Raw genomic sequence first — 18,711 nt, 5'->3', positions numbered from 1 at the left:
GTGTATTTCCTCTATCAAGCCAACAACCACTCCTCATAATTAAGTGCACAACTTACAAGGGTCTTTCAATTCTGACTTTTCCCCTTCGACCCCCTTATTAACTTTTACGCAAATGAGCCAAAAACTTTTGTGTCAAAACTATCGACGAAATGAAAGAGGAAAAAGCACCTGTTGGTATTAGTTAGATGGGAAAAGTAGGAGAAAAGTTGGAAATCTGAGAGGGAAGGGAAACGAAGCTCTTTAGTTTGTTTAACGGCTTTGAACTTTTGTGGCAATTGTGCTAAGTGCGTTTTGATAGTCCATTGAAGAGGTCGAAGTTAAAGAAAATACCTTTGACCGAGTATTTAAGATCTAAGGACTGTGTTAAAGGAGGAAACTTTTATGTATTGTAAAGGTAATTAAGCCTTGCATTTCGAAAACTAATATTTCTAGCTTGAAGTGGCGAACTGCAAACAAGGAAGCCCCTCAAAAGGCAGTCAAAGGAAACGCGTCTCCTCTGGCTCTCAAAACTCCTTCAAATGGCAACAATTTCCTCTTTGTCCCGCCCACTTTGCCGCCGCCCCTTCGCAATTTAGACAAAGCAGAACAACAAACACTTCAGATGTTAATTACACGTTACAGGAACAACTCACAAAAGCGTGAAGGCGAAAAGGAAATCCTCAAAACACTGGAGGGGTCCGCGTGCGAAAGAGACGGCATGCGGTGAGCGAAAGAGAAGGCTGACTGCGTTTGAGCCCGGCTTCACTTCAACTTAATGAGCTCAGCTGCCCGACTAGAGTGATTTTACCCACATTTTCCCCCTTCTTTTCCCCCGATTTTCCGCTTTTGTGCTGTCCATTTTTGGAGTGCTACCCTATAATGACGCCACAATGTGAAACAAGAAGCGGAAGGCCCAAAAAATACTATGAAATCACATAAAAAACAAGAGGAAAACCTAAACTAACAAGGAGATTTTCGGGTGGCTGTGGGCGGTCAAGGAGGAAAAACTTTGGCCCCGAGGAGCGGTTTATAGTTACGACGAAAGCTGCTTAGAAAGCAGGGGGCTTCCCCACCAACATTGTCTATAAGAACTTTGTTTACCTCCGTCTTACAGTTTGTGTGTGTGTGGCAGTTACTCGTTAGTTGCACATTTTGCATTTTGTTGCCCTTTTTGGTCGGACTTTTGTTTGCTTTTCGCCTGTGTTTTCGCCCCTCTTTTCCTTCCTTAAAACCTCAATCGCCTTGGTATTGTCTAGGCGCCCCCCTGGCGGGCGTTCCACTCATCAATATTGCTTATTTGCAACACGGCTTTTTTCTCGGTTATTGTTGTTTGGTAGTTATTGTACTTTCTGGATACTGCTGCTCTTAACTGTACAGAGGAAAAATCAAAGCCTCTGATTAAATATTAATTAAATAAAAGTCTTACAAGTTTTTGATCAGACAAGACTTAAACAATTTTAATTTTTATCAACTTACAAAGGCTTTTAGTTATGGCATTGTAATTTAAAAAATATAAATTTATGAAAATGTTAGTGTTATGAAAATGTTATATTTCTACTACAAATATTTTTGTAAATAAAAATCTGCAAGCATACGAGTAAGTTTTTTTTCTGAGTGTAATGCATTTCTGGTTCCTCGTCCTTTTGACATCCATTCAAATCCTGGGGAAGTCCCGCAGTACAAATTGCGTTCACTTGTTGTTGTGGTGCTTCTTCTTCCCCATATCCGTACACTGCTTGCAGCACTGCTTTTGCTATGGTACTTCTTCTCCATGTGTCGCTGCTTGTTTCCCCGTCCTTTGTTATTGCTCCTTTTGTGCGTTGATTTATGGGCTATATGGCATGCACTGCATGTGTGTGGGTGTTGGGCGCTTGGGTCATGAGTTGCAGTTGTTGCTGCTTCCACCTACTGACTTCAACATCCCACCTCCCCCCCTCCCCCATTCACTTCGCCCTTGCAGAGCATACAAATTGGTTTTAGTTATTAATGGTGTGTATAATTAAGCGGGCTGCCTTTTGTTGCCAACTTTGTCTGCAGTTTGCTAGAATGTTTCTTAATAATTTGTTCGGCGCATCCCTCAAGACTCAAGAGTGAGAATGCTTTATCAAACTAGAGAGAATGGGACAGAAAGTGGTTGTAGGAACAAGTTGGAAAAGTGCAATGAAATTTTCCGAATAATTAAAAGCGGAAAATAAAACTTTGCAGGGCTAACACATTGCCACATTAAGACTTTACTACATTGTAGTTATAATTCGTTCTTTTGGGTATGATAATATTAATTATCAACAATATAACTATACTATTCATATTATTTTATAGAATTTATTTATTAATATGTTCCTAGTTTCTAAATAAATTATATTTTAAAAATATTTCCTACGCTTAAAATGTATTAATCGATTATAGACTAAAACCCCGAAAAAAGCAAGATTAATGTGGTAAACAATGAGTTGAAAAAAGGCTTAATAGCGACGATCCCGAAATTTGTTTGCTATTAATCAGAGATACGACTTTTCGGTTTAGCAAATTCTGACTCGAGTAATTGATACCCGAACCTTTTTTTCTGTAGCGGAAAAATTTCATTACAAATGCAGGGGCTGTCCAATTTTTTCCGGAAGAAGGAAACAAATTGGTGGTTTGGGCTTTGACCTTTCCACTATATTTGTTTTCATTTGAATTTATTTCTGTTTGTGTTTACGCATCTGACGCCTTCATAAACTTTGATTTCCCCTTCGTTTTTTTGGACACTAAATGGTAAACAAATGTTGCCCAAGCAACTTTTAATTGAATGTTTACAAGAGCTCTTGTTCCTCGGAGCGCTGATAAAATATTAATAAATTTTCTATAGAGATTTTTCGTGGAGGGGCGAAACTTTTGTCTGCTCTTCGGGAAAGGCAAGAGCGAACTGGAACTTTTCTAATTTATTTTCCATATGCGTCTCCCGCCAGTGATAATACATATTATATAATACTTGGTATTTTTCTTTGCGCCTGCCCTGCGTTGCGCTTTACTTTCCGCACTTCGGGAATTTCGTCGCCTTTTGTTCTAAGACCATCTCAGGATGTGGCGGCATATGTAAGCAAAACTCTTGGGGAAAACTCTGCCAGAAGTTTCCCAGCAGTTTCCCAAAGGAAGAGGGGGCGCCGAAAAGCGGAAGGCACCGCTTACCTACATAGATGGTTTGGTGTTGGTTCCTCGTTGGTTGCGACACCGCTGGTGTTGACTGCTGTGGCCAGGAGAAAGCTTTTCTCTGGAGAAATGTTTTCTGCTTGGGGTCCTGTTTGTGTTACCAGTTTTCTCTGAGGCACAGCGGCTTACGCGAAAATCTTATTAAGATAAGAGGAGAATTAAATATATTCATATTTTCCTCTTATTGGTGATGAAAATATTAACACCTTTGTGAATTTAATATTTTGTATTAAAATTTACCTTTCTTAGCTTTCTTAATATTCAAAATATAATACATACTTAGCAAATACTATCTGATCTTGTAATTTGTCTACAATTCCACGTCTCTAATTTGTGTCTTGTATCTCGTTTCTCAACCAACCCGTAATCGTAACAATCTCATCGCTAAGGCAACTCCTAAAATTTCACATTCAACATTTTCAGCACTCAACTTGAATGAGTGGGTTAAGTGTTTGTACCGCCAACTGAGGGAACTCGAGCCCAAAACAATTTCGTTAAATGGAATTTCCCCTAATGAACATTTTTCTGCTGCTTTTGCGCTGCCTGATTTTTTATGCGTGGTCGTGTCGCTGGATAATTGAGCTGAAGCTCAGAGCCAGCACGCGACAGTCGGCACGAAGGGTTAAGGATGTGGAAAAGGGTTTTATGGGTCAGCCGCAGGAACCGCACGCGAACGTGGGCCAGTAATAAGAAAACGAGCGAGGAGATTTATTTTGCGCTGCTTTCTTGTCCGGAAAATGGTAAGCTAAAAATTAAAATGCCAGGCAGGGAAAAGAAAATAAGTCTGTTGGTCGGAGGTGGAGAAGAAGAAATTAAAAGGATACTTAGGTACAATCTGCAAATAAATGATTTTGACATCATTTTAGGCTTCCGGTTTTGGGATTAAATTTTTGTTTGCTTGTCTTAATAAGAATTTCAGTGAAAATGACAAAGATATATAAATCTGGCTAGGTTTTTCTTACCTTCATAATGCGGTGCACTGTTCTAGATAAAAAATTCGCCATATATCACGATTTATGTCAAATGACTCCCACTTCTCTTCGCAGTCATTTGCTTATTTATGGATCACACATCTTGGGCTTAACCCAAAGTTAACCCACAGGCACGTTCCAATTCCATTTCCCTTCTCGACCGACCGCAAATACCAAAAACCGAAGCAATTTCATAAATTTTAATCCTTTTTTATTGCCCAGGTGGATGGGAGTAAAAGAAGAAGGCGCGGAAAATGGAAAGTGAAATACACAAAACTCATTTCCGCAGCACGTGCGGTGGGAAAATAAGGAGATGGGTTTCCAAAAGGGACACTCTAGTGCTGAAAAGAGAATGAAAAGCTGCGCTTAACCCCTCAAAAACATTAGGAAAACACACGGAAAAACTTTTGTACCATTATTACAAATGTTAAGTTGTTTTTGTTCTCATAAACCAAATTTTACAAATGTTTTAATCAAAAATCGGTTATTTGTTTGTTGCCTTGTTTATTTGACTATTTCCTGGTATGATATTGGTATGATGACAAGGCCAAGATTTTCTTACAGTGTATTGCAAGTGTATGACCACGTCAACAATTACTGGAAAACGCGTCGCAGGGGGGATTAAGCCAGAAAGGAGGGAAAGTGGAACTCTTTCGGCTGCTCACTAATTACTTTGCCACCTTCAGCGCATTATGAGTATGCGAGTGTTCGCCAGCAGAGGGCGCCACACTTAATGTCAAGCATATGCCCCAAGCTCACTGCTTGCGGTTACCTCTGTCTGTCTCAGTCTAAGCCTCTATTCCCTCTCCTTCCCTCCTCCTTCACAATTTCATTTAAATATGGCGAAAAAAAAAGAAGAGAGCAATAAAGGAATGCGAAAACACAAAACGAACGAGATGATATGGCGCGTGTGTGAGATTTGGTGTTAGTGTGCTCATGGCGTTGAAAAGCGCTGTCGGTGGGAAAGAGAAGAGAAGATATATGAAGTCCGCACAGTGAACTAAAATCAAGCATACGCCATGTTAACTGAAAAATGTTCTTACATGTTTAGAATACCTATGATTTTATTTATAAAACTTATTCTTTAGTTAATTATTGTCAGACATTTAATGTTAATTTTAAAATACGTTACCCAAGCCAACACTTTCACTAACCAAAACACGTCTAATTGGATTCAGGCTAACAAAAAATAGAAAAAAGCAACCGCTTATACCTATAGCTTTTTAAATTAAAATTCGATTTTAAAATGGCATGTCTCTTTGATTTTGCAGTAAAATTCGCTATAAAACTGTATAGAGTGTAGGGAAATGACGTTAAGCAGCTTAAAGGGAAACCAAAGCTGAAGTAATTATAAGTCCCTACCCCACTTGAAATAGTAAATCCTGCTCTGTTCAAGTTGACAAACAAAACATGTTCATTCAACAATCAGCAACATTCCATATGTTGCATGCAGCACAAACTAGCACAGAACTTAGTCCACTTCAGAACACTTTACACCCACAGTATAACCTCTGCTATGTGAACCACTATTGCCAGTTTGAATTATCCAAACCAATTTCCCAAAACTAAAGTTTGTTAATACCTTTTCGATAAGTTTATTATTTGAGTATGAAATCAAAGTGCGTTATCAATTCATATTTTATAATTAAAGGAAAGGTAACACATAAATTCCTATTACATAGCTTAAGCTCATTGAAATAAGATTGTTTTATTCAAGGTCCGAAAATTCAGTTTAAACTTTTCTGGCGACTTAGCAAAGTTCTACAGTAATCCCCACCCCCACTTGAAGCATACTTGCTTACAACTTTGAACTTTCGACATCCAATTGTGACAGTGTGTGTGAGTTCGTGTTGGGTTCTTCCTCTACATGCAAATTGAAATTGTTTGCCTTGTCTGAGTGTGTGAACCGAATTGAACCTTGGCCAATGTTGTTGCCGCCAGCTGTTGTTGCTCCTAATTGTCGCTGCCGTTGTTGTTGTTGTTGTTGTAGTGGTTGTTGCTAGTGTCGCCGATGTCGACACGTTATATAAATTCTCAACGAATTTTAGGACAAACATTTGCCCCACCCTTTCTAACTCCATCATGTTTAATGTTCAAATATTTGCAGAAACTATAAATGTGAAACACCAAACAGAAACAACGACACTTAATGTCACAGGGGTGAAAATCCCCCTCCACAGGAAAAATAATGTAGTTCCGTGGTAATTCATTTTATTAATGATTTTTAAATATCTACGACATTTAATTAACATGGTTTTTTCTTTTAAAAATTATTATATATAATTTTTAAAAATAGAATAACATAAATTCGTCAACAAATTGGATTGTAATAGCAATGTTTTTTTTTCTGTGCAGCTTTTTTGCAACACTAACTCTGCGGTTGCCTCATGAACTCTTCGTGAATAAAATGTCCTACCCAAATGACATTAAATTGTTGCAACAGAAAATGTTTTTATATTTTTTTCGGGGCAGTGGGTTGCTAATGACACTTGTCGCGTGTGCGGATTTTATGTTGTTGCAGTTTTTACTCTGCATTTTGCATTTTCTGTGTTTCGCGTCTCCATTGCACATTTCCATATTTAATTGCGCATCTTGATAAAAGTGACTCCCCCTTTCCTCGCTGCCTCGTTTTTCCAACAGCAGCAACAACAACAACAACAACGTTTTGCTGTTGACATTTTCAATGCGAAATTATGCGACACGGCAACTCTTTTTCCTCCTTGTTCCACTTGTTCCTCTCCGGTTAGCGTTTTCTTTGTTATTCATTAGCTGCCGTTGCTGTTGACCTCAATTTTTATTGCCTGCCACGTTTTTAATGTCGCGTGTCGCTGGCTATGGTTTATTTTTCCTTTTTTCTGCCTTAGTTGCGATGATATGGTTCTTTTTTATTTTTAAGCTCTTGAGCAACAGGTTGTTGAACTTTAATTTGGCTTTAAAAAACTTAATTGAGACATTTAAATGTGTAATTCTTAATGGGATTTACGTGAAGCAATAACTGAACAAGAAGTTTAATCACTCTAATCTTGGTAATTCGTTTATTCCTATTTAACTCAACATAAAATCCCTATTTAGGTTATCAAGTTAAACGCAAAGAATGAATACAAATTGCACAATAGTCAGCTTTTCTAGTAACCCAACAGTGTAAGCCCTCCCACATCCATTATTACCCATGGCAACTTTATGACTCTGTTGTCAAAATGTTTATCTAACACTTGAGAAGCAGTGTCCATAAAATGATAGAAAAAAAACGCATTAAGAGAGCAAATAAACTTTTATTGAGATAGAATTCTCGTTACTAAAACAGATGTGCCCCAGCTTTATTTCCCTCCATGCACCCCCTGAAATCCCCCAACCCTTATACGAATGGGTCAACGCTCACTTTGAACAAATAGCCAACGACCGATCATAACGAGGGTGAGGGAGGGATTGGTGGGAGGGAAGGGTTTTATTTATAGAGAGGAAAGGAAGAACCAACATAAGCAGCTTGACAATTGTTTTATAATTATTTTATCATGGACGAAGGAAAAATCAGAAAGCGAAACAAAAAGGATAAATGAGTAAATACCCTGCAATACATTTCAGAGAAGTTGACTAATTTTTTACGCCTTAGAATTTATTTGAATAACTATTTAATTTTAAGACCCAGAAAAATTCCTTGTTAATTTAATGTGTCGAAAAACAGGGGAGACCCAATCTAAAGATAGTATTTATTATATAAAAATATATATCAACAAAACAAATTAATCAGGCAGCTTAAGCATTAAGTCAGAACTCAGATCAATGACTTCAAATTTTTAGAGATTTATTATATATTGTAGAACCTTACATGCCGCAATGGGAAATGCCTGAAAGTAAATCTGCCAGAAGTTCGTTTTTCCCACTCGGTTTTTCCAACACTCCCGCAAAGTGGCCACTGAGTAGCGGGTAGCATAAAAGGAAAATTGCTTAATTTATGTGTCATTTATCTAAATGGAGCAGCGAGGCAAGAGCAATGAAAGCAAAGAGCCCAATGACGCCTGCTCCGTCTCCGTCTCCCAGTGTTATTTTTATAAAGCTCCGCGATAAGCAACTGTCAGTCGGTGCAATGAGGGCCAAAGGGGCCGAGGGCTGAACTGGAATGGGCAGCGTTGTGGTGCCAGAGTAATTAAAAATCTTCAACTCTCGTTGTTTTTGCTGTCTTTCACTGGCGACAATAATCGCCGACAGTGAGTGCAAAAGAGACACACAAAGGGGCACAGAAAACAGAAACGAGCAGAGGAACATGCGATTAAAATTTTAAATGACAGTTGACAGTTTCATCATCAGCATGTGTACAAGAGTTTTACATAGATATGAGGCAGATAGTGCTGCGGCGGCACAAGGGGCTTCAGGGGGTTAACGTCGACAGGAACTGGCGAGCAGGTGAAATGTCATATGAGATTGACTTTACGACGGAAACCAAAAGGCTAAAAAAGGGGAAACTAATGAGAGTGAACATGTCACATGCAAAAGATGATCTCTTGATAAAAGTGTTTTTGCTTGTGGAAGCGGTTAAGAAACATAACATTCTAAAATTTTAAATATATATAGAAAATCTTTTGGGTCTTTCTATTTTTACAGTCAGTATTGTTGATTTTGTTAACCAGTTTGTTGATAGTAAGCCTACCTAAATGTGTTAAATTGTCACCCAAACAACAAAATTAACCGACAAAGAGTTGATCTTCGATAAAATTCATTTTCTTAACCCATTATAACTTAAAAGTCAATCATCCTAATATAAGAAATGGTGCTCTACAAACGCAGTTTTATTTAATATATATAATTTTTGTGACAATTTAAGTAAACTGTAAAACTTTTGAGTAAATGCAAAGAAATATAATCTTTGCTTGTAGTTCTTTAATACCTCTTTACTTCATTGTATACTTTCTTCAAGATGTAAAGAACAAGTTCTTAATGGGTTAACCGCCTACTCGAACAAAGCTCGAACTTTGTTTCGTTTGTTTAGCCAACTTGAAGTTGGTGTCTGCATTCCTGTATTTGCCCAGCAGATTAACACCTTCGAGAGTGGACAATGGACCCGAACTCAAATTGTATTACCGACCAGAACAAAGGCAACAAAAGCAGCTTCTTCCTCATAATGAAATGCAATGTGGCATTGGCTAAAAATGGAATTCTGATGCCAGCACTTCATCAAAGGAAGGACAAGGAGGCGAGGGAGAAGCCTTACTGACTGACTGGCTGACAGCTGAAAAAGTCACCTCGCTCCCCCTCCTTTCCCACGAGGAACCCGTTTCTCTCAGTGCAACATGCATTCCTCATGCCATACAAAACAATTGACATGCATTGTTGCTGCTGTTGCTGCTGTTGCTGCTGGGATGTTGCTGCTGTTCCCGATGTTGCTGCTCCATCTCTCAGTTCCTGGCAGCCTTTCAACTGCAGAACCTCAGAAATTGTCACAGCAACTTGTGCCGCTTGCAGTTTTCCAAAATGAAGCTGAAATAAGTGAAAAAGTACAAAACTGGTTTCTACAGATGCACAGGGAAAAAACCTTAAAATTCTTTAATTCAAAATTTGATGAAATGGTATAATACAAATTTAATTTTAAAACAACTTTTACAGGAAAAATGATAGAAATATTATCTATTTTTATATCTTAAAGTATAACAAATATCAACTAATTTTGTTAATATTTTTGTCCGTGTGACTTTCTGCAAAAAGGACACGAATAGAACTGGTTCTGTGTACAAGCCCTGCTCTTCATTTATCAATACTCGATCGGAGACCGAAAGTCCGGTTTCACTGCCTGGTGGTGCATTTCATTTGATTTCGTTTCATTCGGACTGCAAACCATTCTCAGGCTCAGATATAAATTAAGATCCATATCGGAAGGGAAACTGGAACTGCGATTGAGTCGGTGGAAATCGAAAGAAGCCAACGGCAGGTGGCATTTAGTATCGGGCTCTCGTTTAGATTCCGAATCATATCCAGCCCCGGAATTGTGATTTATATTCAATAGTTCTTTACGTGGGCTCAGCTCGTTTCTTATATATTCGCTTAAAATTTTCAGTTGGAAAGAATTCTTCTCTTTGAATTCTTCTACTCGGAGGATGTTGCAGACTGCCCGCTGTTATTTATTGTATTCGTTTATCGGCGTTTTCCCGGTTCTCAACTCGCTTAATTTGCCCAGTCCAGTCTTTACTATTGCTTTCTCTTTCCTTCTGGTTTTCACCTCTCTTTCTTACAAGTACGACTCTTGGTTTGTCAGCATGACATGACTTTTATGGTATAAAGTTATATTTCAGGCTTCCACTCGTAGATAACTTCAAAGGCAGGCGATTTGTAAAGGCGCCATCTGGCGTTGAGAATGCGAATTCAATGGCTATAAATGTCAGGCCATCGATGGGTTAAGGATTTATGTTATAGGCGGGACCATAAAATCGGTCTTATAATGTGTTTAAGTTCGGGACACGGTTCTAAGCAACTAAATCAGTGATTTACAATCCTTAATCATCAAAACTATTTAAATATTAAAACAAAACGATTTATTCCATTTCTTAAATCATAATTGCTAAAAATTGCATTTAACATAAATGCCCCTCAAAACTAAAAGAAACTAAAGGTGAACTGAAGCATTAATTGAACCCAACGAGGCGTGTCAAATTGGCGTGTGGCAACAGCCTGGAAAAGCGCGACAAGTTTCCGCAGAGAAAAACCGAAATTAACATGTCACCTAAAGTGGAAAAGAGCGAAAAGGCAGAAGCTCCAACGAGGGGCTAATCGATAATTTATGAGCGGAAATATGGCACGCCGAACGAATGATGGATTCATTAGGGGAATGGGCGATCGGGGGACAGGGGGCGGGGCAGGTGTGAGCTGGGTATACTGTAACATATTTATAAATAACGCTAATAAGCGGGGGAATCGGAGGGGGAGGTGTGAGGTGGGTCAGCTTAACCGCTCGTAAAATGTTTAAACAAGCGGCGCATTGACTTTGAACTGAAATTATAGGGGGAGAGGGGGAAATCGACGCTGCCGTTTGGGGTTATCGTTGGGTAAATATTTACCCTGAAAGAGGTACATGAAATGGTAAAATTAAACATTGTTTATCTCCGGCTCGGCTTTTTTCCCCGACTGCAATCAACAGTTATTTTCAACACATATCCCCCACAAGCGTTGACATTAAATATTGTTTGCGTTTCAAAGGTCGACGGTTTCACTTGCATGTGTCCTAAAAATAAGATTTTAAAAATATAGCAAACAAAAAGTCACTTAAGCTTAAAACATTTTCAATTATTGTCAATCATGGGGAATACAAATAAATTAATTTTTTATGGGAAACCATGTATTCATCTTAGTATGTTCTTGTTTCTTGATGAAGACTTTTCTGCTCCTAATACAAATTTAAAAATCTAACAAATTTTAACCCTTTTTTATCTTTTCAAATCTTTTAACAATTTTTTCTTATTCTTTTTTCATACAATATTATAATGATCTTTTAAATCTTTTCTTCCAGGCGACATCCTCTCTGGCGTTTGCTTCGTGGGCCAGCTGGACACGCACTCCTTGGGCGCCTTTCTGATCCTGCCCCTCTGCATTTACCTCTCGATCGGAGCGCTCTTCCTGCTGGCCGGATTCATCTCGCTGTTCCGCATCCGGACCGTGATGAAGACGGACGGAAAGCGGACGGACAAGCTGGAGCGGCTGATGCTGCGGATCGGCTTCTTCTCCGGGCTGTTCATCCTGCCCGCCGTGGGACTGCTGGGATGCCTGTTCTACGAGTACTACAACTTCGACGAGTGGATGATCCAGTGGCACCGGGACATCTGCAAGCCCTTCTCGATTCCCTGTCCAGCGGCCAGGGCGCCGGGCTCCCCGGAGGCCCGTCCCATCTTCCAGATTTTCATGGTGAAGTACCTCTGCTCGATGCTGGTGGGGGTCACCTCGAGCGTGTGGCTCTACTCCAGCAAGACGATGGTCAGCTGGCGGAACTTCGTGGAGCGACTGCAGGGCAAGGAGCCGCGGACGCGGGCGCAGGCGTACGTCTAGTATGAGACGGGTCCGGTGGGCGGGGCCAAGTCCACGCCCCTCACTCCCGATCCGGAGGCGGCCAACGAGAGTTACTTAGAGTTTAGCACATAGACAACCCCACTCCCCTCTTTCCCACAGAAAAAACCATAAAACCCCCTCCTGAAAAGCAGTCGTAGTTTATAGTGACTTTGTATAAAGTTCATCATCTACATATAACCCCAGAAACAAAACAAAAAACACAAGAACAAAATCAAAAGTTGACCCTAGGCTATTGTTTGAATTGAAAATATGTTAGTTGATACGAAAGCAAGCTTGTTGAACCAAAACTACGCATATAAGTTGAGAGACTCTAGCTCTAAGTCGAGTTGTATTCTGTAGGATATCATTGCTTTCGTGGTATACGAACTTTTAGCCAGTACGATCCTTCATTTCTTGACGCAAGTTTTAAGTTAGGTTCTGATTTTTTGAAAGCTTTAAATGTGCCCTACAGATAGTGAACGTACATATATATAAATATAGATATTACGAATATGGTATGGATGTTAGGCATTGTAAGGATGTGAGCCTCTGCTGTTCTATAGTAGATATTAGCGACCAAGGCTTCAAATTAAATTCATTAGTCACTGAACAAATACTTTTCGCCTACACACAGTAATTATGCATATAAAGTATACAATCCATACCCACAACAATTGCAGTTTGGCGCTCACATCTATGCTTCGTGTATGTATAAACAAAAGGGAAACCATAAACTATATAAATGTATTATGTAGCAATAAATGTCCTCCATGTGCTAAACTTAATGCAAATACGATTATTATAATTATAACTGTAACTCTAACTGTAACTGTAACACTAACTGTAATTGTATATTTGTTGAACTAATTAATTCTAAACGCGTAATGGAATAATTTTTAATTCAATTTTTAAATGACGTTGTAGTCATAGCACTTAAGTGAACAAACAAACGGAACACGTAAAAATTTTGTTGCCACTTTATGGAAATTTTTCCCCTCACTCTCCCCCCGCGAACTAAATAAGAGTTGAAACTGCCATTTAAATATTTGTAGAGAACCATGAAAAATCACCGAAAGGAAGATTCGCGCACACCGCGATGTTTGCCTACTGTTGAGCATTTGTTTTCAGCGCATTTAATTGAGTCCTCGAATTAAATTGGCACTAGTAATATGTGAAACTAAAGTCCAAGCCAGATTTGTGTAGCATTTAAGCTGATGGAAATGCATATTAATTATAGCAATTATCGATATTATCGGTGTAACATAGCGAGTGCCCAGCGGCAAGCGAACAATTATAAGTGTATAAAACAAACATAAACATACAGAACGTCATGAAAGCATCCATTGGCAAAAACAAACGGAAAATGCGAAAATAAAACTTTATTTTATTGTTAAAGACTGAAACTTTGAGCTGTGTTTTTATTCGATTGGGTAACTTTTCTGTGCAACTGGTGAAAGTCCGCATCTGAATTCCTTTTCAATTTTATTTTCAATGTTAACAAGAAGTATAAAATATATAAATATAAAATATATAAATATTGATATAACATAAATTTACGTTAACTCGTAAAAGATGTGACGATTTTGAGATGGCTGTTGAGTAGTTTCTTTAAACTTTTTTATAAATTAGCAATAAATAGATAAATCCAATTTAACGGCAGAATAAAATGTTGAAAATATAAAATATATCTAAGGAAACATATGGTAAAACGAAATAGCTTCCATTATGGTAAAACTCCTCTGCAAAATATCCTGCGCACATCGGATTGCAGAGCCCTGCGTCTGCAGATTGGACAGCGATGGAATCTTCTGATGGCAGTGTGGATGCAGACTTTCCCGAAGATGTGGCCACATTTTAAGGAAACCGCACGATGACGGCCCTGCAAAGTCCAGGGAGAGAGGCAGATGGAGCAGGTGATGTCCTCGTACATCCTGTTCATCCGCTCGTTAAGTCCGTTCAATCCCTGGCGAAGTTCGACGATCCCTTGCCGCAAGGACATCGCATTGTGATGCTCCACGGCCACGTGGTAAGATACTTTCTGCCGCAACTGATTCAGGATGCGAAGACGCTCAGTGTTGAACCACTTTACCTGACGTTTGAACATCTGCAGTCTGCGGACTTGCTCCTCCAGGTTTTCACTGGGCTGCTCCATCTGCTCCTGATTGAGGAAAAGCACTTCCAGGGATTGCAGAATGCTCAGAGTTCCCACCAGAGAATTCATTTGGCCCAGGGTCTCAGTGTTGCTCGACGACATTTTGTATTGTGATGACAAGTTATAGTAGATAGCTAGATGATAACCTTTTTATTATTATTATACTGCTTAGATTTAAATTTAAAAGGGAATCTATAAAGTTTGTGTTGAAGAATCCCTTATAATTTTAATATTCAGTCAGATTTGAACTCTACATTTTGGAAAATAATTGCTCAGTTAACTGCAGCAACCCCACCATTCAAGGCCCTCTGCAAGTTCTCATTTTTCTCACCTCTCTTTTGTTGGACCAAAACTTTTCCCATTAGAGGCAACTACACATGTAAGCGGACAGACAAACTATGGCCACAAGAGCAGCTCGAAATTCAATCATAACTTGCCAGCACCCAGTGGCCAAGTTCCATGGCCATTTCGCCCTCGCCCTCGCCCTCCGCCAAACACTTGAAACACATGGCCGTAAGCCTTGAAATTTACAGTGGCAACCAGAAATCCACGCCCATATAATTTTGATTACACTTGTTTTCTAAATACTCTCTCCCAGAAACCGCAAAAAACAACACAAAAAGGAAAACACGCAAACAAAAACAAAAGCGTACGAAACATATGTGTGCGGTGAAAAGGCCGAAATAAAATGTAGACTTAGACTCTACTTTTTGGTGTACTGTAACTGAAAATACACAGGAAAAAATTTAAAACAGAAAAAAGCAGATTAAAAACCATTTTTCCGATATAAAGAAAAATCATATTTTCAGACATTTGCATACCAAATAAATTCAAAGGCTTTTTAAAAAGGTTTTTCTGAAATATAAAAAGTAAATAATTTTGAGGTTTTTACATTTCCGCAGAATGATTTTTTTAAGTTCGGTAACATAAAGTTTTTGTTCCGTGTTGATTTCAGTCAGTCGCTAAGCTCCTTGACAACAAATTGCAGTTAAAATTTGGGCAAGTAGTTGGGGAAAATCACTCTAGCCGCCCACGCAGAGGGACATGTATTAAAGGATATGAAGGATATGGCAATGTTGTACAAAACACGTGTGCGATTTAACAACTACAACAGCCACACAGAAAACTTTTTAGCAGCGAAAAAAAAAAAAAACAAGAAAAAGAAACAAAACTGCAAACGAAAATGGAATCCAATGTTCGGCGGTGGGTTTTGTTGCGTTTTTATGCGACCGCCATAAAAAAGTTATTAATGTGTGGGTTTCGCGAATGTGTGTTTGTGTGTGGGTATGTGTGTAAAAGTTGGGGGAGGGAAAAGCTGAAGGGAGGCAAAAGGAAAAGCTGGCTGCACACGGCCTCAAAATGGCACGGGCGTGTGCAGGCGTTAATGTGGCACAAAAATATTTCAGTGCCAGGACGAATATTTTTTTGTTCGACTTGGGATATACTACAATGTGTGAAAATTACATTTAGATCAGCATATAGGGTATTTTTCAAAATAGTATTTAAAAAAAATTTGTCAGAATTTAATTTAGAGATTAGAACTACATATTTAGAAAGAGTATCCCATGTTCAGCTTTGGTTTCTTGTTAAGCTTGATTCTTTTTTATTATTTGCCGTGCAGTTTTGTTGCCGCTGAATGCGGGCGTGAAAATCATAAAGCAAAACATATGAGTAGATGTGAAGTTACTAAAAAAAACCATAAAAACGGAAAAAGAACTCGCGGCATTGGACGTGATGCCAGGGAAGAAATAAACGTCATTTTTGGACGAGGAATGTCGAAATGCGATATATTTGTACGGCTTCACGTTCTGAGCAGACAGGTCAGAGGTTTTAAATTAAGCTAGAGCATTTTTAGAAACCTATCAGAAAGCGAACAAAAAAGAAAGCCAGTTTCGGCAAACCGAAGGGTATATTACCTTGCAGTCATCACAAATATCGGGCAAAATAAATAAAGGCTAAACAACATCATGTTTTAGAATTAAAATACAAACATTTAGAGGTACACCACTTCAAAATCTGATTAAAATTGAAAAGTTTTGGACTTAGAACTAGTAAAATTTTGTCAATTTTCAGCAAACACATTTTTTTGGAAATTTGGAAAGAGATTGTATAATGCCGATTATATTTCTATAATTTAATATACATCTGGAGAACATTTAACTAGCATCAATAAACGCTTTAAAAGCACCCAAAAAAAAGTTACATTAAATTAATTGGCAAATTCGCCACGACACAATCGAGAGCGAAAAAAATTGTCCCGAGCGGAAGCCGCTTTGTGAGCGCCTGAGGGAGTTTTCAATTTAATTGCCATTTTCAATTAGGAAACTGCACAAACGGACCAACGAAGAATATGCTGCAGTTAGCTCTGTAGTTTACTTAATTAATGTTTTGCCGAGGAGGAGTTACAGGGATTCCCCAAGAAAGAACACCAAAATAGCCCAAAAAAGTATGCAACGGAAAAAGTTCGACAACAGAGAAAAGAGCACTCGGATAAAATTAATTAACTAATGCAAGCTAAGCATAAGATCGAGAATCAAATATTAACGGATGAATAGAAAATATTGAAATATAATTTTACTAGACATTGTATAAATATATTTTGAAAAGTGTTCAATAAGTGTAGTTTGTTGGGACCACAGAATTTGTTTAAATTTGTCAAATTTTTAGATTGAATTAAATATTTGAATTGAATTTAATATTTTAATAAATTTATAATATTTAAAACTTAAAACTTCTCAGCTTAGAAAATTCATTGGCTTAAAGGTTTTTGGGTCTACTGCACAATCTATTTTCAAACTGCGCCGCACAAAAATCTCGACAGCTGCGCTCAACTAGCAATGAAATTTCATTGCCGAATGGGGGGCCACCTCCCCCATAAACACGGAGTACCCTCCAGACTGCGCCAATTTCAGCTAGCCGAAATCACACAAAAGGCTGCAAGTCCACCGCAAACAAAAGAAAGTTAATTGCCAGGCCAAATAACAAGTCAGCACGCCGCCACCCTCACAAATCTGGGCCAAAATGGCTGGATTGCGGGGGTGTTGGCTCAATATTTGCCTTAGTTATGTTCTGGAATCGGAAATAAGGAGAGAAGTAGCTGCTAATTTTTCGCCGGGAAAAGTCAATTAAATTTTCCAAGCGGGGGAAAGGCTGAAAAACTTTTCGGCGCCGAGAATGAATAAATGATGGAGCATGAATGTCAATCAAAGTTAAGCGCTGCAAAATGAAGACAAACAATCGAAAGGGATTGATTGGGCGAGAGGAACCGAGTTGGAGGCCGGAATTAAATCCAAATCGAGATGAGTCATTGGGGCGGGAAAACCAGCTGCCATTAGTTCCAGGGGGTGGCATATATTATGCCCCCGGCCACGCCCACAAATTGATAAAGTTTCCCCGTTTCGTACCACCCCGCCCACCACCTCTCATTCGGCTAATCCAACAATGCCTAATGACAGTTGTCGAAAAGTTTTGCCCGAAAATCGATTCTAATGGCATCGCAAATAATCGAATCGAGTTGTTTATCGGAATGAATAGTTTTCCCGATGGCAGGGGTTATGCCGAAAAGTTGTCAAATTTTATAGTTATTCAGGGGGTGGCTGGCTGGCAATTTGAAAACATTTCAGCCCGATAAAGACCCCTTTTGCCCAACTTTTGTGTGGCTTATTGATAAAGTTGCCAAGCAGTCTCTCTCTCTCTCTCTTTTCCTCTCTCTCCCACTCTGTTGGCCATAAATCAGTTTGGGCCAAGAACTCCTGCTGAGTGGTTGCAGAGAGGTGAGTCTCCAATGGGACATAAACTATGCAGCAGGTGGCCCTCTTAAGGCTTTTCCTTTCAGTAATTAAAGCAATTGCGACAAAAGAGCCACAAAGCTGAAGCAGCATGAGGCCAAAAAGAAGAGGTTGGGCAGGCCCTAATCAGATTTATACCGCGGCAGGCAAACGAGTCAGCTTTAATTGACATAATTTCTTTTTAGCGCTTTCGAAATGTGTCAAAATTAGGTGGCACAAGAAAGAAGAGGAAAAGTGCCAAAGGCGAGTCTGTCAAATGGGAAACTTTTAAATAGATAAGGCAGAACCAAAATAAATGTGTCATAATAAATAAAATTAAATATAGAGTCAGTAATTATTATTTTAAAAATAAATGTATCGAATATTAAAATATGTAATAAATATCAAAAAAGATTTAATTAAAAAATATATTTTAAGAAATGTTAATTAATTAATTTACCAACTTATATTAACGTAAGCAGCCGATTTAAAAAAAAAAAACAATTTTGCTTTAAAACTGTAAAAGTTGTAACATTCAATAACGTTAACGGGGCCAATTAGGTAAATCATTACGTTTTATGGCATGACCTGCAACATTCATTACTTTTAAAGGCTCACGAAAATCACC

The 18,711-nt window shown here is 38.7% G+C and overlaps 2 protein-coding genes across 2 annotated transcripts in view; one reads left to right on the top strand and one right to left on the bottom strand.

Moving 5' to 3' along the window:
- The window catches only part of LOC108086905 (frizzled), a 93,375-nt gene extending 79,808 nt beyond the window's left edge, over positions 1 to 13,567 (top strand). The window contains exon 5 of the mRNA XM_017183977.2: positions 11,632 to 13,567. Coding sequence (XP_017039466.1) covers positions 11,632 to 12,164 — 533 coding nt within the window. The 3' untranslated portion in view covers positions 12,165 to 13,567. The remainder of the gene's footprint in view (positions 1 to 11,631) is intronic.
- A 186-nt stretch (positions 13,568 to 13,753) lies between these two features.
- On the bottom strand, positions 13,754 to 14,620 carry LOC108086906. The gene has a single exon (XM_017183979.1). The coding sequence runs from the start codon at positions 14,416 to 14,418 to the stop codon at positions 13,888 to 13,890; it is 531 nt and encodes a 176-aa protein (XP_017039468.1). The 5' UTR covers positions 14,419 to 14,620; the 3' UTR covers positions 13,754 to 13,887.
- Between the last annotated feature and the right edge of the window lie 4,091 nt (positions 14,621 to 18,711).

The sequence above is a fragment of the Drosophila ficusphila genome, unplaced genomic scaffold, assembly GCF_018152265.1.
Source record: "Drosophila ficusphila isolate 14025-0441.05 unplaced genomic scaffold, ASM1815226v1 contig_286, whole genome shotgun sequence".
Lineage (NCBI taxonomy): Eukaryota > Metazoa > Arthropoda > Insecta > Diptera > Drosophilidae > Drosophila > Drosophila ficusphila.
The sequence above is the reverse complement of the archived record's forward strand: the minus strand, read 5'-3'. Positions and strand labels throughout refer to the sequence as shown.